Source organism: Parasteatoda tepidariorum, chromosome 11, assembly GCF_982258835.1.
Source record: "Parasteatoda tepidariorum strain Cologne lab strain chromosome 11, Ptep-v5.0, whole genome shotgun sequence".
Lineage (NCBI taxonomy): Eukaryota > Metazoa > Arthropoda > Arachnida > Araneae > Theridiidae > Parasteatoda > Parasteatoda tepidariorum.
In genome coordinates, this window is record NC_141765.1 from 53719880 (window position 1) to 53744929 (window position 25050).

Consider the following 25050-nt stretch of genomic DNA (forward strand, 5'->3'; position numbering starts at 1 on the left):
TCAAGTGTTGTTTTTATTTAGATTAATAAGTTTTCCTTTTAAGCTTGTTTTTCTTGTCTAAACTTGCAAATTTTTTTATTCTTTTAAATGTTATTTTTCTACAATTTTTTTCCTTTTTCGATTTAGGGGTGCTCTTTTTTTCTCTCTTACTTTAAAATGTGTTTACACTTTTTCCTTGTAATTTGGGCTCGATAAAATATCGATTAACAACACTTTTTGGTCAATCCAGAAAACCGGGAAATTAAGACATCCGGGATGGCGATGGTCCCGAGCATCCCGGATAATTGATTCTCTATTGTACAGACATTAGTATTATTATACATTAGTATTGAATTGGTTTTTTAAAATAAAATAGTTCTTCAATTTGTAAATGTTTTATAAGTTTTTGTTCATTTTTATTACAGTGTCAAGGGTTTTTGAATAATGTTTTATTAAGGAAATGGTATTTATTTTTTAAATAAAGAGTATCTACCTAATATAATTTTGTTTCTAAATCTGTGTTTAATTATTTTATTTCTATTTAATATTTTTCCACAATTTGTGCTCTATTAGTGTGTAAAATTTCTTGCATTCTTATATTTAATAAATTTTTTACTTAAAATTCCTTAGAAGTGTCAAATATTGCATACCGTGCGCCTTTTTTTATCCCTCCTGAAATCTCCTGAATTCTTGTTAAGGAAACTCCTGAATGTTAATTTTGCTAGGTTGGCACGTCTGCAAATCAAACTAAAATATAAATTGCCGAATCAGTAAGAAAATATAAATAAATCAAGTGCTGACACCTATTTGAAAATCTTGAACAACGAAACAAAAATATTCAATGAGCAAAAAAAATTTTTAAAAGAGTGCAGCCATCTACTTTGAAAAAGGAAATCTTTATTGCACTTAGATGTTTTTTTATTGTGTTTATGGTTTTTTAGATTTTTTCTAAAGACATTTTTCATTCAATATGTTGCTAATTTGTTAAAACCAATTTTAGAAAAAACTAACTGCTAAGTGAACTAAAATTTTAATAGACATCCTGTTCAATTTTTAAGTTAGTTGAATAAAAATTTGAAGAAATTACGGAGCCCATAATTAGCAAAAGAAGCTGAGGTCATTTAAAAAATGTTTTCTCTCTAATTCAGTTTTAATTATTTTTCATGAATTAAACACCCTTTTAATACTGCCCCTGCACTAGCTACAATTCATTTTTTAAAGCTATTACAGTAGGGAACCGATTATCCAGAACGATCGGTACCATCGATATTCTGGATAACTGATTTTTCCGGTTTTCTGAATCGCTACAAAAGGCCGTTTTTTTTTATTGTTAAACCCAACTAAAAAAAAAAAAAGAAATTGGAAATAATCTTAAAAAGAAGAAAAAAAGATGAAGTAATACACTAATGATTATTTCCAAAATGATGGTAAGGTAAACATCTTTCAAAAACGAACGAAAAATTCTAAAATCTTATGAGGAAAAAAAATTTTTTTTTTTTTTTAAATGGCGGGAAAATTTATCAATTTATCGAGTTTTGTTCCGGTTTTCCGGTTTTCTGATTTCCGGATAACGGGTTCTGTACTGTATTAGTTTGCGATTGATCAAATATATTACTTTGAATTTAATTTGTTTTTCATATTGATCAATTTTCTCATTTGCAGGAACAAAAAAACTGCAATGTTAAGAATTACATTTATAGAAATTTTTCTAGGGCCATGTTTTATTTAGAAAAAGAATACAAGTTTCAAATAAAACATATAAGACAGTTTAAAAATAAGAAATAACAAACAACAATTTTAAATTAATGAATTAAGTAGTATTTTTTCTACCATTACAATTAGTAATTGATTAGAAAATAAATTTGATCTATTCTTAAAGTATTAGTGTTTAAAAAATGTAGTTATTTTTTTGCCTTATTTTATTTTATTTTTTGCCAGAGGAAGAAATTGTTTTATACCTAACATCAGCTTGGAACAAATACAATTCGAGCAAATTGTACTACCTCTTTAATTTATTTGAACTAATTGAAAGTCCTGTGGTAAATACATTAACCTTTATTTTCCAGACAGATATTTTAGTTATGTTTAAGAAACAAGGTTTTGACATGCCCCTGTTATTTCTTTCAATTAACATAAAGTAGACACACCTTTTAATCCAGTAAACTCGTGGTATTTTCAAATTCCCTCTAATCTTCTGCCTTTTAGCTGTTATCATTGGAAATAACATTAGAAAAATTTATTGTGGTTCCAAATTTTATTTTCTTAGTTGTATAGAGTATATAGATATTTTAAGGATTTATGTTAAGCCAGTCTTTACAAAACAATCTGTATGTTGTAAATTTGATACTACTTTTACGTTCTTATTTGTTGTATTTTTAGGAAATAGCATCTTGTGATTTTTCTCTTTTTTTTTTAAGATTAAGCATTAAATTTTTAAATAAATAACGTATATTTTCATGTTGCTTGCAAAACATTTTATGTTTTTAAATCGATGTTTATTTTATATCATCTTTAAAATTAGAACAAGATGTTTTCTTTCCCCATAATTATTAATTTCATATAATTTTTTTTTTTTTTTTTTTGTATTATAGATTCCAGTTCCTAAGCATAATTGTGAAAAATGCAATCTAAAATATGGGTTCATTGGCTTAAAGGAATTGAGCCAAAGCATTATCCACCCTTTGATAAAGCATAAACATGCTGTAAATGTGTGGAGTAAAGATGCCAGTAAAGTAAGAATCAGTTTTTTTTTTACTTGAAATTTATACAAATCATTTTAAATAACTGCTGTATATTTTGATTTTTGCAGTTTAATGCTCTTTCAAAGGCTGGTGCTAGGAGAACAAATACTCCTGCTAGAATTATTTCATCATCAGATGTTATATTCTACTGCACTAAAGATCCGGATATCTCAAAAAATGTATGGTTTTCTTGATTTTATTTATTTCAAAGTTTCTTTTTAAATTATTAATAGAATTTCCAAAATTTTATAATTGTATACAATTCATAAATTTTAAGAATTGTGTTATTTTTGTGGCTTGTTTAGCAAAACCTCTTAAAATTGCATATTTCGGGCTGTTTTAATTTGCGTCAAGCAGGGTTTGTACAGACTCCTTATACTCCTTAGGAACTCCTTGGAAATAAAAAGGTCTCCAAGGAGTACTTGTAACTACTTAGATTTCCAAATTAGTCCTTAGAAACTCCTTAGATTATTGTGTTGTATAGATGAACATACTAAGTCCGCTGATGAATTTGCTGTCCAAGCAGGGGAACGAAATGATATGACTTAGCTGTCAAGATCTAATAGTTTAAGAAGAAAACTTTAAACCAAAAGAAAAAATTAAATTGCAAGAATTAGAAGAAAAAAATAACAGCAAATAATTTTAATTTTACATGGTACAAGCAAACTTAATAATTTACCGTGATAATTTTTTTTTCTTTTTAAATGCCTTAGATTTTTTTTTGTGTATTCTAATTTAAAAAAATAAGATTGGTAGCTTTTTATGTTAATCTTTAACATCTGTACTATGTACTTTAACAAAATTCATTAAAATATTTGAAACTGCAAAATATATTTATGTGTCAAAGTGATACCTTTATTTTTCTTGATGAAGTTTAACAAAATCAAAATTTATTTCAAAAGGGCTAAAAAAATATATCTTATGCAAAATATAAATTTTTGCAAGTTCTTTATAATAACTGCTTTTTAATTTTAAAAAAAAACTGTCTAGTTTTCATTTCTTTTACATAAAGTTTTTAAATTTTGGACTCCTTGGATACTCCTTAGATTTCTTCTTCTGATCTCTGTATGAACCCTGAGTTTGTCCAACTTAAAAGCCCTTTTCTCTAGCCATTTTTAATTTTAGGTTAAATTTTTGTTTTCTTGATGCTTTTTGGTTCTACAGTAGGGAACCGATTATCCGGAACGATCGGGACCATCTCTATTCCGGATAACTGATTTTTACGGTTTTCTGAATCGCTACAAAAAGCCGTTTTTTTTATTGTTAAACCCTACTAAAAAAAAAAAAAAAAAAAAAAGAACAAATATTTGAAAATAATCTTAAAAAGAAGAAAAAGCAATGAAGTAATACACTGTTGATTATTTCCAAAATGATGGTAAGGGAAATATCTTTCAAAAAAGAAAGAAAAATCCTAAAATGTTATGAGGAAATTTTTTTTTTTTAAATGGCGGGAAAATTCATTGAATTTCGTTCCAGTTTTTTGGTTTTCCGGTTTTCTGATTTCCGGATAACGGGTTCTGTACTGTAACATAAAGCTGTAGTATAATTGACGAGTGCAATATCTTTAAAAAAAAAAGTGGAAAGTACGGATTGTATTTTCTTAGCATTATAGGGTATATAGCATTTTATAACTTATATTTTCTACTTAATTTAAAGTAATAAATTTATGTATGGGTAGGTTTTTAGTTTCTTAAAAACTTACATTCAGGGAAAATAAATTGTGTGAAAACCAAGGTATTTTTAAAAATCTAAAATTAAGAATAAATATAATTATTTTTAATCGAAATATTTTTTTATTTAGCAATATATAATAGCATTTTTTAATTAATAATAATGAACTTAACTTTTTTTTTCCTATTAAGTAATAAAAAATTCTCCCCTGATTGAAATGTTGATTTTTGTAATTAACAGAGATGTGATTCTTTCGCGGATTTCCGCTTTTTTTTTTCTTCAGATTTTTCCTCTAATTTCGGCGAAATATTTTTTGTTGCACAAGTTAAAATATTTTATGAGGAATTTTCCGCTGAGCGAAAGTATTGAAGTCCTCATTCCTCCCTCTGAAGTTTCTCTAAAAATCATTTTCTTGGGATAAAACTGGTTGACCTTTATGACAGGGATGAGATTTTTCCGCTTTATTAGTGGATTTTCGCTTTCGTCGCTCGAATTTCAGCCTTTTTATCAAAAACTCTGATTCTCTAAAAGTTTTTTTTTTTTTTTCTTTCTTTTCAGAATTAAGTCGTTGAAATAAAATAATTATATTTATTTAAGATTTTCAAACATGAACAGAAAATTCAAACTACGTCCTAGCTGCTAACCGGGGCTAAGCAGCAGCTGATTTTCATCGATTCAGCTGCTGCTGAATCGATGAAAATCGTTTTTATTAAATTTCATCTGGTGGACCATAGAACTGAAAAGTTCTAATGTGCTAACAGTTGTTGCAAGAAAATGCATTTTTTCCTCTTGAGTTAAAAATAAAAACGAAATTTTTTTTTGCTTTTTTTTTCTTAATGCTCAGTGATAACCAGGAGAGAATTTTTTCAAGAAAACGGCTATTGAAGAGGGGAAATGTAGTCATAGTTTGATTTAAGAGATCATTTTATGTAAGAATCAGCAAGGATGATGTTTGATCTTAAAAGAAAATTGTTTGAAACTCAGTGCTATTGTATTATATTAACTATGGCTATTGTGTGGTTAATTGACTATTTCAGGGGTTCTTAAACTTTCAATATCCGCAGACATTGTGGACCCGTAAAATTTTGAAAATTCCTCCCTGATTCCTAATTCATAGGTTCTTCAATAATCCCAAGACCTTAAGTCTTTTTTTTTTTAAAAAAACTTTTTTTTTTCTCTAAGAACAGGGTAAACATCTAATTAAAAATATTACAAAATATCAATTTCATATAATTGAATAATGTACTTAACTCTATTAATTAAAACTTTTAATGAGAAAGATAGTGTTTCATTTCTTTTATAAGTGCTCTTATATCAGATGTAATATGCAGTCTCAATTCTGGTTCTTTGCTTTCCATACTGTTTCTTAAGTAGTTTATAAATGCATCAGAGCTTTCGTGGAAAACTCTGAAAAATATTTGTGTCAGTATCCCCAAAAGTTTTGAAGGGCCATCTCAAAGCTCTATCTGTGGAAATTTCTATCATCTGTTCTTCTATTGAGGTGAAACCATCCTGTTCACACACGTCTACTGCAAATGGATCTCTAATCCAGTTTTTTTTCTTTTGGAGACAGGAAAATATTCACGGAAACTGCTTTAAATTTAGTAAATGTTGTGTAATAAGCAGAGATCTTCTCATTAGAATTAAGATAATATTTTATATTGAAAAATGCTTCAAATTTATAATCTCTCTTTGAAATGAGACAATGTTGTCGCAATTCCAACTTTTTAACTAGATTTTGTCTTCAACTTGAACAGCAATAACTTATGTGCCTCCTGAAGATTCACAATATTTAAGCGATCAAAAATGTCTGATAGATACACTAGTTTAAGTAGTCAGTTTAGTCAAATTCAGGCAGTCATTTAAATAAAACTTCTGCTTAGTCTTATTGTGTCTCTTAGTTCCCAGAAGCAAGACAGAAATATACCAGTATAAAGCAATCTTTCTTCATAGTGGAATTAAAGTTGATAGTGGTCATTATCCGTATTTTTAAGAAGTTGCTTAAAAAGTCTCAAATTAAGTGGTTTACTTTTAATGAAGTTCACGATTGCAACCAATTTGATTGGAGTCTGTTTCTGATATTTTGCTGGAAACCGAGAATTCTTTAGTAAGCAACAATGGTTCCATGTAGCTAAAAGCACATTTTCTTTAAATGAGCTTGTAATCCTGAAATGTTTCACTCTCTGATCGAGCTTCATCTGTGCTATGCTATACATTTAGTTCAGTCTACATTATGAGGAGTTATAAACTCATTTGAAATGTTAAACATTTCATCAGCCATAGTATGAATTATACTTGAAATGAGTAATGTGTTCTCCACTATATCTTTGTTACACAAATACCTGGTGAAACAGCAGTACTGATTTATTTGCAATACCTGTGCTTCCATCAAGCTGCAGGGGACAATAAGGCGATGAACCTTTTCTAATATTTTTTTTTCTTTTTTCACTTGACAAAACCATTACATTTGATGTGGCATAAATTCTTTTTTTTTTGCACTATGTCATTTGATAGCAGAATTAAACTAAAGTCCTTTGCAGCTTTTTCACTAATCACAGCAGAAACCCTTATCTTTGCTGCTAGCATTAATGTTGTTGTTTCTTATGCCCTTGGTCTAGAGCCCTAGACCAAGTCCAAAGGATCATGTCGCATCAGCAAGTCATAGACAGTCTCTCTATCACTCATCAGTTGCCTCACAGAGGCACCAATGCATACCAAAAGATGAGATGAAGTGATGGCCGAGCAATTGCAATAGGCATAAGTCTTTTCTTTCGCTCTGAAGGTAGCATTAATTCCTCATCAATAGTATGAGGTTTTCCAGCTTTTGAAATGAGCTGGGAGATTTCCAATGAAACTCTTACATAACATTTGTTATTGCACACTATTGCAACCTTTTTTTACCTTGTTCTTTCTGTTTAAAAGATGTTCTTTAATTCAAAAGAAATCAATACTCTTTTTCAAATATTCTTCATGTTTAAAAATATGCCACAGCAGATTTGAGGGCTTCATAACTTCGTTTGACAAAATTTCATAGTATAGCACATATTGGAGTAGTTTTTATTAGTTGAACTTGTCAAAAGACAAATAATCCTTTCTATACTGCCATGCAATAGAAAAATCAATGTAGGCGACAAAAAATGCAAAATTTAGATTTTTATTTGGAGTCTATGCAGGATAAGCTACATATTTCTCTCTCAAATTTTTTTTTTTTTTTTGTTCTATCAGTTTTCTGAAATTCTATTTTAGCGATGAAGGTCAAAGCATTAGCAATAGAAAGAAAATAGTTGCCAAGCCACTTTTCCCGAAATCTACCGTGGAGCACCTATGTTGTTTTTTCAATTGCACTGCAGTGTAAAGGGAAGTTTTTTCTTGATACTAGAAAAAGTTCAACCTTGTTTTGAAGAATCCACCAATCCATATCAAAAACAGTCAAAAAATTTAGAAGCTAATAATTAAAGTTGATCAATAAATTGTTACACAGAAAGAGGAGAAAAACTCACAACTGTCTATAGATATCTGTAATGAATCAAATCTACAAACTGAACACATAATGAATGACCTTGAAAAGAAACATTTTTATTACACAGACTGGATCAGATGTCAAGGACAATCCAGTCAGTTTTGACTTGGTGAATTAAAGCCAATTGTAACCCTAAAAGGCTTTAAGTCAAAACACTCGTTGTCTATGAATGTTGAGCAACATGGTTGTGCGATTCCATTGGTGTATGTGAGAGAATGTCGTTTTTACTAAAGACTAGAGGTAGCATACAGGTGCAGTTTGATTAGGAAATAGAGAGGGATGCAATCGTTGAATTCAGCTCTTAATCTCTGCACGTGTCTTCCTACTATTTTTAAAGAATATTTCACTTTGATAATGGCTGTGTATTTCCACAAATAATTAAAAAAAGACTGAATTAATACTCTTATTAATGCATGTTACAGTAGCACTTTCTCAATGGAGACAATTAAGTGGTCTATTCGAAGACAACACATCTTTCAATTTTTCCACGAGGCCTTTCAGCGTCCCTCTAGAAAGGCGTCGGGGTCCCGCGGGTGCCGTGGATCTCAGTTTAAGAACCTCTAGACTATTTAAGTACTTTAGTTTTTTAAATGCTCAATATTTTTTTTTTTTTGTCACACTAGATTTTGTTAGCTCGAGAAGGAGTGTTTGATGGATGTGAAAGATCTCGCTGTATCCCTAAAATATTCGTTGAACTTACTGATATTGACGTCAATGAGCCGGATAAGAACATAAGATCAGTAAGAATCGTTACATTTATTCTACAATCTTAATTTTGATTTTTCTTTCTTTATCACTTGTATTATAATAATTTTTAATTAACTTTTTCTAGCTCGTAAAATTTCAAGGAGGATTTTATCTACAAGTTAAAGTTGTAGTTCCACAAATTGATAAACAATCTACCCCCACTTTTCTTTGTGCTGGAAACAAACGAGTATTTGCAGCAGTTGTGCCATGCTTACGTAATGTAACAGATGACATACATTATTTTGGTAGTAAGTAATTTTTTGTGTGTAATAAAAATTCATAAAATGTAATTACTAATTTCAGCTATTCTATAAATGTTACTAATGGTTTGTAAATTTATGAAAAAATTTATATATTTGAGCCGCAAAAAAATTTTTTATCAGATTAAATTGTTAGACCCTAAGAAATAGATACAATGTAAATGAGAATTAGAATGGTAGCAAACATTCGAATCATTTGAGAAAGTTTTTGAAAGCTTAGAATAAAAATCTCCTCAATATAAAAATACTATAAGTATTTTTATATGTGATTTTTTTGTTGTTGCTGTAAGTGTTCATAAAAAATAAAGATTAAAATTTAATATAGTTATTTGTAATATAACATATTAATATCTAGTGCTTGAAAAGAAAAGTAAATGATTTAAATAGTAAAGCTCAACTTGGTGGTTCAATATAACATTAAACTAATGGAGATTCTGAAATACGGAGTGTTGAAACTATTAATTGTAAATTACAGAGACTTAAATGAAGAAAAATCAAAGACATTTAAAGCAACTAAAACTAGCTGATATGGGTGTATTCTGATCATTTTTATGTGATCTCTAGTTCCGATACACGTTTGAGAGAATGTATATTTTTCTAATAGAGATAGACTTCACTGTTTCGTATTTTGAGTTTTTGGAACTTTAGTTCTTTAAAATGTGGTTTCTTGACGAGAGTTCATCAGAAGCTTGAAATACCACCTCATGGTTCTTCCGCATCTCATGATATTTGTTTGCATTATTTCTCTTGTTTAGTGGATACCATTTTATCAACTGCCTCATACAAAAAATATGGAGGGAAATATTTGATAGTTAAGCTGCAGCTTAATAAGCAAGTTTTTCGTCATTGTTAAAAATATTCATTGTAGATAGTCCTGAATTATATCTTTCTTATTAAATTGTAATTTCTATAATGTATCAAGCATTTTGTTCCATATTATAATGATCGGTTGAGCTTTGCACAGATGAGTGGTTTGCAATACTATAATGATATTTCTTGTAGATATTTTATTTTTATTAACCGTTATTTTATCTATTTGCTTTGCCTTACTGTTACTAGTTAATATTTTTGTAATCATATTAGCGTTATGTTTTTTTTCACATTCTCTTATTTAATCTTTGCATTCCTTGAATTATTTTTCCTTTTTGCAGCCATTCAATTTAAATGTAATTTCTTTTATTGTATTTCAAATTGTTTAAGAGGTCGATTTTTTAGTGTTTTGTTATGTTACTATGTCATCATATTGTATGTAGCTTAAGTGCTTAGTTTGATTTAATTTTCTAGTTTTATATTTTTATTCATTTTTTTTTTTTTTTTTTTGTTATCCATTTCTAAACTAACATTATTTTTTCTTTATTTTCAATTAAACTCGCAACCTTACACACATAGTTTTTTTTAATTGTCACTGATAATTTAGAATATCATGATTAATTGAATACATTAAAAAATCAATGTAATTTAATAAGATTGCATTTTATCTAGATCCTATTTTTAAAATAGTTAATATTCCTTGCAATTTATGAAAAAAGTCATTGCGTATTCTGAACAAAGCCTGTTTTATTATCTAGCCAGTGCTTAAACTTTTTCTTGTAATTATAGTATTTCTTAATTAAAAAAAAAAGATAAAATAAGCAGTAAAATAAAGGTTGTTTGTATTTATTTAAGCCTTGGAACAGAACATCATAACAGTTTGAATAAAAAAATAGACACGGAGAAACATGGTAACAATGTTAACTCAATTTGTCCAGGGCTTGATAAACACCCTAGGCTTCTTGTAAACCAAAATGTTTGACAGATTATTAAAAAATTGCTTAATAAGAAACATATCATTCAAAACTATCTCCAGTAAATAGCTCATTAGTAATTTCATTCAGTATGCCACAGCTTCAGTGTGAAAAATATTGTACATTAGTTCCTGATGGTTGTGAAAAACTAAAATTTAAAAAAAAATAGTGTCTAAACAAATAAAAGCTAGGGGGGAAAACAAATTATAAAGAAAATATTTAATTTGTGCTTCCTAAAGTTTTAATAAACCAATGCAAATATTAGGTTTAAATTCTTACTTGTTCATACTTGTATAATAAAAAATGGAACCTAAATTATTATTATACTATGTACAACCAAATACAAAAATAAAACAATTCATTTCTCTCAATAGATTGCATTGAGTGTATTGGTTTAAATCAAGTATAATATGCAATATAGTACAGTCTACGCTCTTTAGTATAACTCTTCCATGATAACAATTGTTAAGTGAAGTCTCACTTACGGTTTCATGGACGTAATATCATTTTAACGTCTATTAGAATGTCAAAGTGAACCGTTCATTTCAATATGGTGAATGAAATATTGTTTCACTTTTTCTTTAATTCTCAGAAAATCATGCCCAAAACAAGTGTTAAACATCTTAGTACTTTCTAAACTTTTTCATTGACAGTGAGTCAGTTGATAGCTAAAGTCCTGAGTAAACTATAAAAACCACTATTTCTCTTGATGTCATGACTCGATAAACATGAAACGTCTTGTTTCTTGTGAATGAAGAAAGAATGATACAGCCCCCTATTCTTTACTTAGCAGGTCTAGGCATCAACTATGCTCAAACGAATCACTCGTATACACTCACTGATTAATTGGGAAATATGGATTACGTACTATTATTGAGAATTTCCAGTGGATGATTAAACGGAAAATACTGATTTTATCTTAGAAATCAACGTTTCCGTTTAATCATAACCTTTCAAAAATTTATTGTCAGTGGGTTCAATATATTTGCCAATCATATTTTTCTAGTCTAAAAAGTGTATTCTCCCTTTTTGAAGTTTTGTTAGAAAAGATTTATTTTGGAGCAGTGCCGGATTACCCATTGGGCCATGGCCTGGGGCCCCCTTAAAAATTTTTTTTTTAAAAATTAAGAAAAACAATGATTTAAAAAAAAATCTATTTCAAAGATATATTAATAAAATATGATAATTTTTTTTACAAAATTATTACATAATTTTTTACATATTTATTTATAAGTATTATTATAGTTTATGTATTATAATATTTATCAATGTTTTTAAGTTCAAATTTGTCCTTTTGATTTGCGCACGAAAAAATTGAAAGCAGTACTATAGCGAGCTGAGACTTGTTTAAACAAGAAGCAAAGAATTAAATGTTGTTGACATTATTGAGACGTTTTAAATGAAAAAGAAGTTATTATTTAGTGTCCGTAATTCTATTTGATCAAAAAATAATTACAAAATATTTTACTAAAAGGTAAGTGTTTGTTTATTGTTTTATATACTCTAGAAAAAACTCATACAACTGGTCACTTTCAATAAAATTTTATATATTGGAATTGTCACTGTTTAAGAGGTCCAAGATATTATTTATTTTTATTTTAAATATGCTTTCCTAAATGAAAAGATACATAAATACTTTTATATTTGAATGAATACGAAATATACGAGATAAAAATTTAATCTAAGGACCCCAAAAATTTGAATGGCCTAGGCCGTGTGCACTTAATCCGCCCCTGTTTTGGAGTTAAAGCACGTGGTATTATTCACATTCATCTGGGTTTTAGTTTGCTCAATTCTCTCAGCGTATATTTAGCAAAAATGGCTGTTCCTAATCAGTGTAATGATAGATGCTTAAAGTGGAAGTTAAAAATTTTAAAGGAAGGGGATAGAAGAATGACATCAAAATCACAAGCTGTTAAATTATTCAAGATCCTGAAAAGAATTTTGTTTACCATAATTTGTTTGTTACAATAATTGTTTGTTTGCAATAATTAAAAATTGTTATGTTATTCTAAAAACAGACATGGTTCTCATAAAGCAAAATTTTTTAAATCTAGAAAAAGCGCTGCATGCTTGGCTAAAGTTTATGTGCAATATTAAAATACATCATTTTAAACCTTTAAACTATGTTGAAATTAAAAAAAAAACTGTTTATTAGTCAGTTTCATAATTCTATCATAAATGTATCATGCTTTTTACCATAATTAGTCCAGTATTCATGAAATGAAAGTACATATTTGTTCTAATTTTATGTAGTCGCGATATAGTAATCACACATTAAAGCTTCTGCTTTCGTTTGAACCTCAGGGGTCAATGTATTGAGAGTTAACAGTATATTTCCAGATTTTAGTGCACATTAATAACTGACTTGAACCTATAGATTAAAATGGCATTTTTGAAAGTATATTTAAAAGAATATAGTTTCAAAAATAATTCATAATGGAATGAAAAAATCAGTATTCTATTAAGTAAAGAAGAATAACAGTATTAAAATAAGAATTATTTTTAATAATGCTAGAATTTTGGAAAAACAATTTTGGGTGAATATTTGTTTACTAGTGGTTAAATAATAATATCGTAATTTGTAATCATATTTAATGATTAAAAAAATTCTGTTTTTCAGAAAAAGTAGTGATAAATTTAATCGATCATTAAATTACATTTTTTCATTGAATAGTATTTTAAGTTGTTACTTTACGTTTATTTTAAAAAGCTGGAAAATTAGGATATCCAGAAGAGCTGGTTCCACATGACAGATCTGGAGTTCCATACTGTAAATATTTTGAACTTTCTGAGATATTGTAAAATTTATTTTTTCAATTCACACTCGCAGAAGATTTTAAATCTATAGATTTTTATATCAGTGATATTTGTGTTATAAATAAAAATAATTTTAATTAATTAATTTTGAAAATAATTAAATAGTTTTTCTATTGTACTTCACAAAAACTGACTTTTTTTTAAAGTCTTTCATTTTTTTTTATCTTTTCTTTTTTGGGGGTATCAATCCTCTATTTATTTCCATCTAGTGTGTTCAAAATAAATTAATCAGCAATTGTTCTCTTGAATTTCTAGCACTTCATCCATAACAGTAAAATAACATGCTAATATTTTGTAACTTTGAAAGAAAAAATATATATTGACTATTTTTAAGATGCTTAGTGGAATTCCAAACAATAATTCAATTTAACTTTTAAAATTACTTTCCGCATTAAAATTTCATTTTTTAAATAATTTTTCATGATGCTTTGATATAACTAATATTTTAAAAGAGCTGAATACAATGGACAAATTCTAAAATTGTTTAAGAAATTGTCTGCTCACCATTGTATTCTTCTTTGCCTCTTCTATTCACTAGGATCAATTAAATAGTGCAGTTCTCAGTTACCTAGGAAAGACTAGTTTAATAATGTTAATCAAACATAATTACAGTTAGAATCAAAATAGAGTGAATAATGGGTATAAAATTTATTCTTAATCTTTTTAATCAATTAAGAAATCCTTTATTGGAATATTCATAAATACCACAGAATTTTTATACATAAAAAAAAAAATTTGAAAACTGACATGTTAGCACTGAAAAATTAATATTTAATATTTATTAGCATTAAATTTTTTTTAAGAGTATTAATGAGCAGTTTATGCATTATTCTGATATTCTGCAAGTCATGATACAGACATTCATATTAATTCTATGTAGCACATTTATTCTATTGCAAAAGTTCTGAAATTTTTTGTGTGTCAACACTGTTAGTAAATTTTATTCATATGACCTTAAAATTGGTACTGACCAAATAAATGTTTTACATTTGAGACTCGGTTCTATTTTTAATAACAATTCTAAAAATATTTGCCCTGATCAAAAAATTAATATCTTTATTTTGAAATGTTTTTATATATATGAAGTTATAAGATTCTATTTAATATTTTAAAATTTATTGCTTTTAAAGAATTTTCTGTTTATTTCAGTTGGAACATTGATATAAATTTTCTGTGGATAAAATGTTAACATTTAAAAACAAATTATTTTAAGTATGAAAAAGTTTTAACAAAGAATTTCGCGACACTTCAGCAGTGAAAAGAAATATTGCTTTTAGCTTTTAACACGATTTTGGAAATATTTGTGTGTTTGTATACTTTATTTATTTATAATTTTTTTTTTTCATAGCTGAGTTTTTCTGGGATGCACCTATGACTCTCACTCCAAAATTAGTTGAAGAACTTGTGCTTCAATCTGTTCAAAAAACAACAGCTTTTTTGTATGATCTGGGATTTAATATCCCAGAGTTCGAGAAAATAATTTGCAGTGAAGAATTTGATTTCGGAAAAGTTGCTACCGCACTAAAGGTATGAGCATTTTAACCATTACTACTATTGTTTATGGCTTTAAATTTTTACCTAATCTGATTTTTATTCTACAACGCAGTTGTGTGTGTTTGAAATAGTTGCTTTCAAGTTATTAAAATGTCTTCTACTTGTAAGTTTTGTCATATAATTTTTCTCTGTCTAATATCTTAATTTCTATGTGAACTAAAATAATTCATGAGCTCACCGTGTACTAATTTGGGTTGCTTGGAAAGTAATTTCGTTTTTTACCAATGGAGGATTTAATTGTATTTCGCAGCCAACTTCACGCTTAAGCCACATAATCATAGTATATTTTTACTACTGATATAGCTAGTCTTGCTTGTGGAAAACTTTATGAAGTAGTTTTTGGTTGATTCCCATTCAATATGGAAAGTGAAAAGCAGCATTTTCGGCATATTTTACTTTTTTACTATCTAAAAAGTAAATATGTAGTTCAAGCAAGGAAAAAAATTATCCATTGTATTTGGAAAAGATATATTGACAGTAAGAAAGTGCTTAAACTGGTTTGCAAAATTTTATGCTGAAGATGCACCACATTCTGGAAAGCTAGATGAAGTTGATGAAGACACCATGAATGCATTATTTGATGTAAGCCGACGAATACCATCTTGTAATATTGTTGAGAAATTAAATGTATGGACTTAAATCCTTCCTGATAATTTAAAATGCTTAGGTTTAATCTCAAAGCCTGACACATCGGTTCTTCATGTTTGTATTGAAAAAAATTTTTTTGTCATGTTCATGGGTTAACGTCTGTAATTTAATCTCAGATGTCAAGAAAATGATCCATTCTTGATGTACATCATCACTGGGGCTAGAAATTAGTTATTTACAACAATGTTAAGATCTCTGCAGAATTATAATAAAGAAGTTTTTTTAACCGGTAAAACTTTTGCTTCAAATGAGGAGTTAAAAAAATCCCCTGCATCAGTTTTTTACCTGCAAGAAATAACAATTTCATGAACGTGGAATCAGGCTACAGCCAAAAAGATAGCAAAAACTATTGGATCAGAATGGACAATACATAATTCAATAAAATATTTATTCACTGTAAGAAAAATGTCTTTCATTTTCATAAAAAATAACAAATTAATCACTCTTCAAACTATCCAATAGTAAAATGGTATCAATCTTGTGGGTTAAATTTAACTTATTAAAATTCTAACAAGCTGTGGTTTTTAAATTTAAAAAAGACCTCATTCTATTTATTTATTTTTAATAATTCCAGTCTTAACTGTTTACTTTAACAAGATATTTATTAAAATAAAGCGGAAAATGTAATCGTTCAAACCAGGGTTGGGTTTTTGACGTCAAAAAGTGGTTTTTGACATGACAATGGTATAATACTGGTTTAAACCGTCAAAATCTGAAGTTTGCCAAGAAAATATCAAAACTACCAACAGTTGCCATGCATTATATTAAAATTTAATTATACTATAGGTAATCAGCAGGTTTTAAAATATTTTTTGGATTAAAATTAAGGTAAAATAACATTTAAAATCTCAGAAATTTATATTCAAATGCATGTGCCGAAAAATTTTGCACAAAAATTGTTTAAATATTTTTTTTTTGATATTTAAGAAAATTAAAAGTTTAATACTATGCATTTTTGACATATAAGGAACATATAACTAATATTTATAAGGAACTTACAAGTTATGTTGTATAAATACAAACTTGATACAAATGTATAAAAAAAATTTTTTAATGTTATACCGAATATCTTTATTATCCAGTATGTTAATTTGAATTTAAAAGTAGTTATATTTATGAATAACGATAAATATAACTCATATTGTTTATTATATTTATTTATAATTATTACACTTATCATTTTAAAATAATTTTTATCTCTTAATTTTTTTTCTCTCCACTTGTATTAAGAATACAAATAATGTATATCTTGAATGTAAGAAGTAATTATTCAGCAAAATGAAATTCACAAGTATTTGGATAAACTAAATTTTAAAATACATAATTTTAAAAATTAGAACATGCATCACACTACATAATCAAAACGAAAATGATGGAAGTAGAAATTTAATTCAAAATTAATAAAAGATTTTTCTTTAAAAGATGTCTAATGTACAAAACTGCTACTGTTTATCTTTAAAAATCTCTAATTTTTAGTATAATCTATACTATACACTAAATTTGGTTATAAATAAATTTCTTAATAATATCACTGCAAATTTTCAATAACACATGAAAATGAATACATATTATTACAAAAGATGTGAGTTTTCAAAAGTACAAGATTTTGGTTACTATTCAAAATATAAGTGTTTCTTCAAAATTTTAAATTTATTTTTTCTAGAACATATTTAGAAACACTGTCCTTTATAAAAAATATATAAATTTTATGTATTAATTAAATTTCACATATAAATATAGGTTTTTGACAGTGAGGTTTTTGGCATGACGGTTTAAATGTCAAAAACCTGCCAACCCTGGTTCAAACCTTCCTTGTTCAATTACAATTCAAATTATGTTCATAAAGAAACATAAAGCACAGAGTTTAGCATAAGCAGTTGGTCACTTCCCAGTGAGGCAACTCAGTTTTAAATATTTTATATCCCTTCCGTTTTGCACCCATCTCAGTGCCAATATAATAGTATATCACCAGGGATGATAGGAAAATTATAGGTTATAATTATTCCTCTTATCATCTCGCTAACTGTCGAAAGTTTTTGTGGTTTTTTCTCTAAAGTGTAATTGTTGATTAGTTTCACTTAGAAAGTCCTCCATGAAGGCAAACTTGCCAAATTACTTGATCTGAAAGTTCCTTTTTTTTTTTTTGGTTGAATTTAAAGTACAATGCTGCAACTTTGATGTTGATCTGCTGTTCATCATCAGTTACAATAAATAAATAAAAATGATTTGACATGATACAGCTAAAATATTTATACTTATCATGTTGGCCAAAATTATCTAAAGCATACATTAATGCAACCAACAGTTTTAATTCAAATTATACTTTAAATTCAACCAATGGAGAATTAAAATTATATCTTATCTAAATTTGATAAGATATAATTTTAGTTAAATTTAGTTGTTCTCCATTTTTTTTCTAACTGTCTAAATGACATTGCAGAATGTAAAGCAGCCAAAATATTAAAATTCACGAAAAAAAAACTCAACTTAAATTTATCCTGTATACAAATAAAAAATTTATGGATCTGTGGTTAGCACAATATTTATTCAATAAACATTTAAATTCAGAAAAATTAACGATTAAAAATGGTACGAGGGTTGCTATTTATATTTCTGGCCTAATAATAAAAAAACAAATATGTAGGATCGAAATTGGTTTTATTGTTTTTCAAAATATTCTCCATGAATACACTTTTGCATGCGTTTGAACCAATTTTCAAAGCACTTTTTCCAGTCCGATTGAGGTTACTCCAAAACATGCGTTTTGAATGCATCAACCGCTTCCTCGGGGGTCGAAAATCGTTGTCCACGTAATTTATTTTTGATGTGTGGGAATAAGAATAAGTCATTGGGTGCCAAATCAGGGCTGTACGGCGGATGACCCATCAGTTCGCTCTGTCAGAAATGCCTTTGTTTGAGTTGATGTGTGAGAGCTCGCATTGTCATGATGAAGAATGATTCGCCTGTTCTTCTGCTTTTTTCGAATTTCTCCGATGACTTCTGGCAAACAAATGGTCGTGTACCATTCAGAATTGACCATCCTGCGTTGCTCTAACGCCACTGTTGCCACATGACCGTTAATGCCGCAGAAACAGGCAATCATTTGTTTCGATGTGCTTCTTCCTCGAACAACTTTTGTTGGTTTTGCTTCGTCTTGGAAGACCCATACAGTTGATTACTATTTTATTTCCGGCTCATATGCATAGATCCATGATTCGTCACCTGTGTAGATGTTATACACAGCCTTTGATGTACCTTGAACATATTTTTCCAACATTTCCTTGCACCAATCAACCCGAGCCTTTTTTTTAGCGTTTGTCAGATTATGCGGGATCCAACGCGAACAAATTTTTTTTTACACTCAAATGTTCATGTAATATTTTATTGATGCTAGTCATACTAATGTCCAAAGACGCCTCTATCTCACGGTATGTCACATGACAATCTTGCTTTATCAGTTCACCAGAGATGAGATTTTTCCGCTTTTTAGCTGATTTCCGCTTTTTTCACTTTCATCTCTTGAATTTCAGCTTTTTTATCAAAAATTCAGATTTTTCTAAAAATTTCCCTTTTTTTTATAAGTATTCCGCTTTTTCAGAAAACTCACCCATTTTCAAAGAGAAACACAAAATTCAAACTACATAGCTACCAATCCTTTCTCATTTTAGCTATTTTCTCCCCTTTTACTCGCAGCAGATAAGATTTTCCGAATTTTTTACCCGCCCTCCAGATAGATCCGATTTTTGTAGTTCAAACGACGCGGTTTCTGACAAGCCATTTAGAGGTCCCAAGCCTGGAGTCTGCCAATATCTCGATTCTTATTCACACGATTTTAATATCAAACATAGCTTTTCATATTTGCGTGTTGAGATTCTTATTCACGCGATTTGAATATTGTACGTCGTGCTTCGTATTTACGCCTTTTTAATAACCTATGAAGCGATTCGTATTCCCGCAAGTTTAAAATTCAATGTCTTGATTTGCTCATGCTGTTTATAATATCAAACATTGATTTTCATTTATACGTGATTTTAAAATAAGGCATTGGGATTCGCATTCACGCATTCTAAAAATTATGCATCATAATTCTTATTTATGCAATCTAAAAATTACGCATCATGATTCGTATTTACGCGATCTAAAAATTATGAATCGGGATTTGTATTTACGCGTTTTAAAAATTCTATATCCCAGTTTGTATTTTCTCATTTTCAAAATCGTATATTTAGTTTCATATTCATGTGATTTCAAAATCCATAATTGTTATTCATATTCACACAATTTTAAGATCAACTCTCGCGATTCTTGTAAGAAGTAAATTTTTTTTAAAAATTAGTTACTATAAAAGTGACTGTTTTTCTAACGACGATTATTAGTATGTATATGTAAGTGTTACAACATCAGAGAAACTGGAAGGGAATATATTCAAAACTTACATTCTGTGCTAGCAAAGAAGAAAAAATAGGATTTGTCACAAAATGTTTGAAAATGGACTAACGACTAAATATAGCAAACATAAAAGATATAGCAAACAAAAGCAATAACTTAAAAAGGGATTCAATTTAATTTTTTTTTGTTGGAAAAAGAGTTAATAGTTAAAAGAGTTAACTCATTATCAAAATTTTATTTGTAATTGCTGTTATTTATGCTATAAAATGCAAAATTCTTATAAAATAAAAAACAATTATCTAAACAGTTGCTGATTGTCATGTAATTTTTCAAACTAAAATACCAATTTTTGTATGTTAAGGAGTTACTATATATTTCTACTTCACTGTTATTGATATGTTTCAAAGGGCTGTAGTTAGATTAGACTATAACATGAACATAATGATTTGGTTCATTGTTAAAGTTTTTTTTTCCCAATATAATTTAAAAAGTAATATTACTGATATATTTGCTATAAATCACATAACAGTATTTATTAAAAGAAATGAAATATTAATGTATATTCTCAGTAGTTTTAATTTGCTAAACCAAGTAGTTTTTCAAGTAATATGTGAACTGAGGAAAAATATAATTTCCAGCTTTATTTTTTCAATTGGTAATTTTTATTTTCACTAAATGTTAAGTATCAATGTAGTCGTTTTTATAATAATAGATTAGTAAGCAATTGTATGTCAACACATTATTTATTACCTTAAACTGTCTGGAATTTATTATTAAAGGGCTGCGTTTGCGTAAAATTTACTATCGTGGAAATTCAGCTTTTTTGCCTTTTGGCTAATCTCATCCCTGGTTCACGCACAGCATCGATCTTTTCTGGCACAACAACGGATTTCGGACGACCTGCGCGGGATTTGTCCTGGATCGAACATCGACCACGATTAAATTCGTTATACCAATTTTTTACAGTGCTGTAGGATGGCGCTTTATCGCTGAATAAAGAATTAAGTTCATCGAAGCACTCTTGTCTTGACAATCCACGTCGAAAGTTATGAAAAATAATGGCACGAAAATGTTCACGATTCAATTCCATTTTTTGAAAGAGAAGAACTTTTCAATTTACTGTCAACAACACAAATGAAGTTATAATGTTAAATCGTCTGCTGAATTTTTGTTTAAAAATATCAAACTTTCCATTAAAATCGTCTGCGGTCGCCTAGCAACACTTACTGTTGCCAAGGCCAGAAATATAATGTTGACACCCGCCCCCCATTAATTATTCTGTATGCTCTTTACACATGTAGTTAGAATCACTAGGTCAGAGCCATTTTTAAGGATAGACCTATGGTCTTAAGTTTTTATAGGGCCGCCAAACGCTGCGAATTTGGTGAAGTTTAAATGTGTTTAAGTGAAAATAAGGTAAAATTTTATATTCAATATTGGCTCATTAGCATGCATGTGTTATTGACAGTACTGTAGTCAGAGCCGGATTATACCTTTCGTAGGCCCTAGGCATAGCCGTTTTTGGGCCCACCCCTCCTTCCCCCACTCCGCCCCTCTTTTCAAAATATATGCTAAAATTTTCTTGCATATTTTTTTTTACATTTTTATTAATATGGATTTTACCCACTTATGTCTATTGAATACGACATTTTGCATAGTTTGGAATTCAACAGCATAATACAAGATTTCGTTAAATCCAAAAATTGCAAAAAAGTAATATATTAGATCATAAGATTCTGCAAAATAATTTATTACCGAAAAATATTATATTTTTATTTGTATCTTCATAATTTTGTGCAAAATACACTTGTTGTTTTTAAAGCTAAATTATTTTTGTCACCAAATTTTTTTCTCCCACGTTTTTCGTAGGTCCTAGGCACGTGCCTAGTGTGCCTGTAGGTTAATCCGGCCCTGCCTGTAGTGGAGGCAGAACTTGCCTGTACCACACTTTTAAGTAAGGCAGAACATTGTTCTGCATCTTTAATTGACATATTCTTAATTTTCACCGTAATATCTTACATTTTTTATTAAAAAAATGTACATTTTTAGTATTAGTATAATTCATAAGTTATGCTAACAAATTGAATTCTAACTTTGCTAGATTAAGACAATTTATCAATTTCAAAATTAGACATCCACTAACTCTACATTTTTATTTTTTAACTACAGTTATGACATTTTAATCCCTTACCGCTGTTTTTAGGAATATAGGCTTGATAAAAAGAAAAATAATATTCAGTATGGAAATTTAAATTTGTTTTAAGTAATCCATTGTTTTATTAATAAATAATTCATAAGTCTATAAGCTCCTATGTATTATAAATAATTTTTTAGAAAAAGTTAAGATAAATATGTAAAAAATATTTGGAATTGTTTTTCTGTAAATGCGGAGGAAAAAAATCAGAGGCTATGCTACGAGAAAATTAAATAAAAATTTAGCTTTAGATGATTTGATAATTGTTAGTCAAGAAATATCTTTGATAATTTTAGATTCTACCCTCTCCAGAAAGATAAAAAGTTGTTTTCCGATAGAAATTTTGTTATCATTACAGCATTGGTTATTGATCATAATATGTTGTATCTTACATACAGAACATAGAAGAAAATACATACAGAACATTAAACATAGGAGGAAATAGTTTTTCATTCTTACTGAAATACTTTTTCACATCGAATTTAGTTTAGCAAATCAAGTGAGAGAACTTAGTTTAAAAGATGGTATTCGATTTGAAGATACTTTTTAACTATAACTTGGAAAGTATAGTTTAAAATATTTGATTACAGACAGTTAAAAACTTTATAAAATCGTAAAATAAATGTTTTGAAAAATTTATTATTTTTGTTTTCTCTTGCAGTTTACATAGTTATAAATTAAAACCTTGTAACTCTCATATACAAAGTGACTAAATTTTATTTTTACATGCTTGTATAAATTTATAGTAATTCGATTTAAAAACAATAAGACAACCTTTATTAGCAGCCAGTAAGCTATGTGTGTCTTATTAAAGCTCTTTTGTTTGTTAGTTAATCCCCCTTTTGTATCAAGCGTTTTTAGTGGAGTGCTAGAAAGATTCCAAAATTATCTACTTTTTAAGAATGGAAATTACATTTAAAAAAAAGATTGTGTTTCAAAACTTTCTTTTATATATGAATATTCTAAGGGACGTTCTTTACGAAACATGTATATCATTAATAAATGTATTCTTTAACATTTAATAGACATATATTTATTGTTATTTAATATATATGTAATAGTGTCTTTTATGAGCATATTAAAATTTAAATATTTATGCAATATAAATTGAATTTATTTTCTATACTTTTCAGGAGAAAAATGAAGCGGAAAGGAATAAACCATTTAGATTTTATCAAGATATGTAAAGTAATTGTCTGAGGAATTTTTATTCAAGTCTCATTCAAGAGGAGGTGCTTTGCACATTTTTATTTGTGCAATTCTTTTATTTTCATTATAAATTATCGCATTGGCATCTGTCTGAAATAAATGGCGTAAAAAATTATGAGATAAAATGTTGAACTCATTATATATGTATACTTTTCTTTTTATGCATTTTAATTTCGTATTTGTGTTCACCAATAGTAAATTTATTAAAAACTTAATTGTGAAACATTTATTAATATGTCATTGTTTATCTTATCAATATTTTGAACTACTTTGTTAAATCTGGGAAGTAAGATTTATTGACTATGTATAGTCATATTTGTTCTAAATGTTGAGATTTTATTGTCATGTAAACATTTTGAGGAGAAAAATGTAATGATATTCCTATGTTTAAGTTTTCTCTCTTTTTTTTTTTTTTTTTTGAGGTTGTTTTTTATTAGTTTTATCATGGATGTTGTATTTTACTTCTATATCTTAATGTTTGTATTGTTGTGATATGAAATTATCCACAATTGTATTATTTGAATATCTTGTGCAACTGCTTTTGTTCTTGTGCAACTCTTGTTGTAACCGTTTTTTTTGTTTTGAATATCTTGTGCAGTGTAACTTTGTAATTTACGCTTATTTGAAACATTCACATTTTACTATAATCCAATGTTCTCTCTTTGTATTGTGAAACTGTCCTTTTTTTCCGCCTTTTACTGCAGAGATAGCAACTACAAAGTTTCTGCACTTTCCATATATTTTTGATTTCTGACTGTGGGAAGCTTTTGAAAACTATGGAAACTTTGATTCTTCTATTCCACATTTTAAATTTATTTGGAAACATATTTAAGTTATTGTTTTGAAAAATTATTAACTTCTGAAACATTATACAAATACTTCATTTTCCATTTTATTATTGACACATAATACTATCTCAATTGTTACAGAAAAACATTGATATTGGTTACCATCACAGATTCTGTTATATGCTTTTTTGATTTTGAAAGCTGAAATACTGGAGTAAAAGAATTATTTTATTGGAGTTACAAACTATAACTGTTTATTGTTACTAGTTTGCAACTGGTAGATTCAGTAAAATGTTAAAATATGTATCTTTTTCCAGAAATGTTTTTATGACTATTTTTAATGAAGTTCCTAAATGTGCTATCAATAATTGTTTTTAAAACTTGGTAATAAATTTATTGTGCAAAACTTGTGATTCTTATTTCTTTCCTGTTAAAAGAGTATGATTCATTAACTAATCTAAAATAGTTCTTTTTTGGCACACAACAATTGTAGGGTGTATAGCGGTTTTAAAAAGTGCTTAAAGGTGTTTATTTTCATTATTTCAATGCCCTTAAAGATTTATTTTCATTATTTCAAAGTCCTCCCTTCGTGGAGAACTTTTTGAAGCAACTAACCAGCATTTGCGTTGAATTGGGTGGGAAACCTCCCACGGTTAACCTGACAGAGAAAAGACTAACCTATGAACTGTCTACCTTTGAGGATATTTTTCGTTAGCACTGTGGTTGGTGAGAGCTGGGTGCAGAAT

General features: G+C 28.1%; 1 protein-coding gene and 1 long non-coding RNA gene across 6 annotated transcripts in view; one reads left to right on the plus strand and one right to left on the minus strand.

Annotated features, from left to right (window-relative positions):
- Positions 1-24710, plus strand: part of LOC107448987 (uncharacterized) — an 86886-nt gene extending 62176 nt beyond the window's left edge. For all 5 annotated transcript variants that reach the window (XM_016064374.5, XM_016064376.5, XM_071187814.2 and 2 more), the window contains 6 exons: positions 2571-2711; positions 2789-2899; positions 8535-8651; positions 8744-8906; positions 14871-15049; positions 23441-24710. In XM_016064374.5, coding sequence (XP_015919860.1) covers positions 2571-2711; positions 2789-2899; positions 8535-8651; positions 8744-8906; positions 14871-15049; positions 23441-23494 — 765 coding nt within the window. In that variant the 3' untranslated portion in view covers positions 23495-24710. The remainder of the gene's footprint in view (positions 1-2570; positions 2712-2788; positions 2900-8534; positions 8652-8743; positions 8907-14870; positions 15050-23440) is intronic.
- Positions 1-25050, minus strand: part of LOC139427120 (uncharacterized) — a 70104-nt gene that overhangs the window by 7588 nt on the left and 37466 nt on the right. The window contains exon 2 of the long non-coding RNA XR_011638267.2: positions 14027-14090. This is a non-coding gene — a long non-coding RNA (uncharacterized LOC139427120). The remainder of the gene's footprint in view (positions 1-14026; positions 14091-25050) is intronic.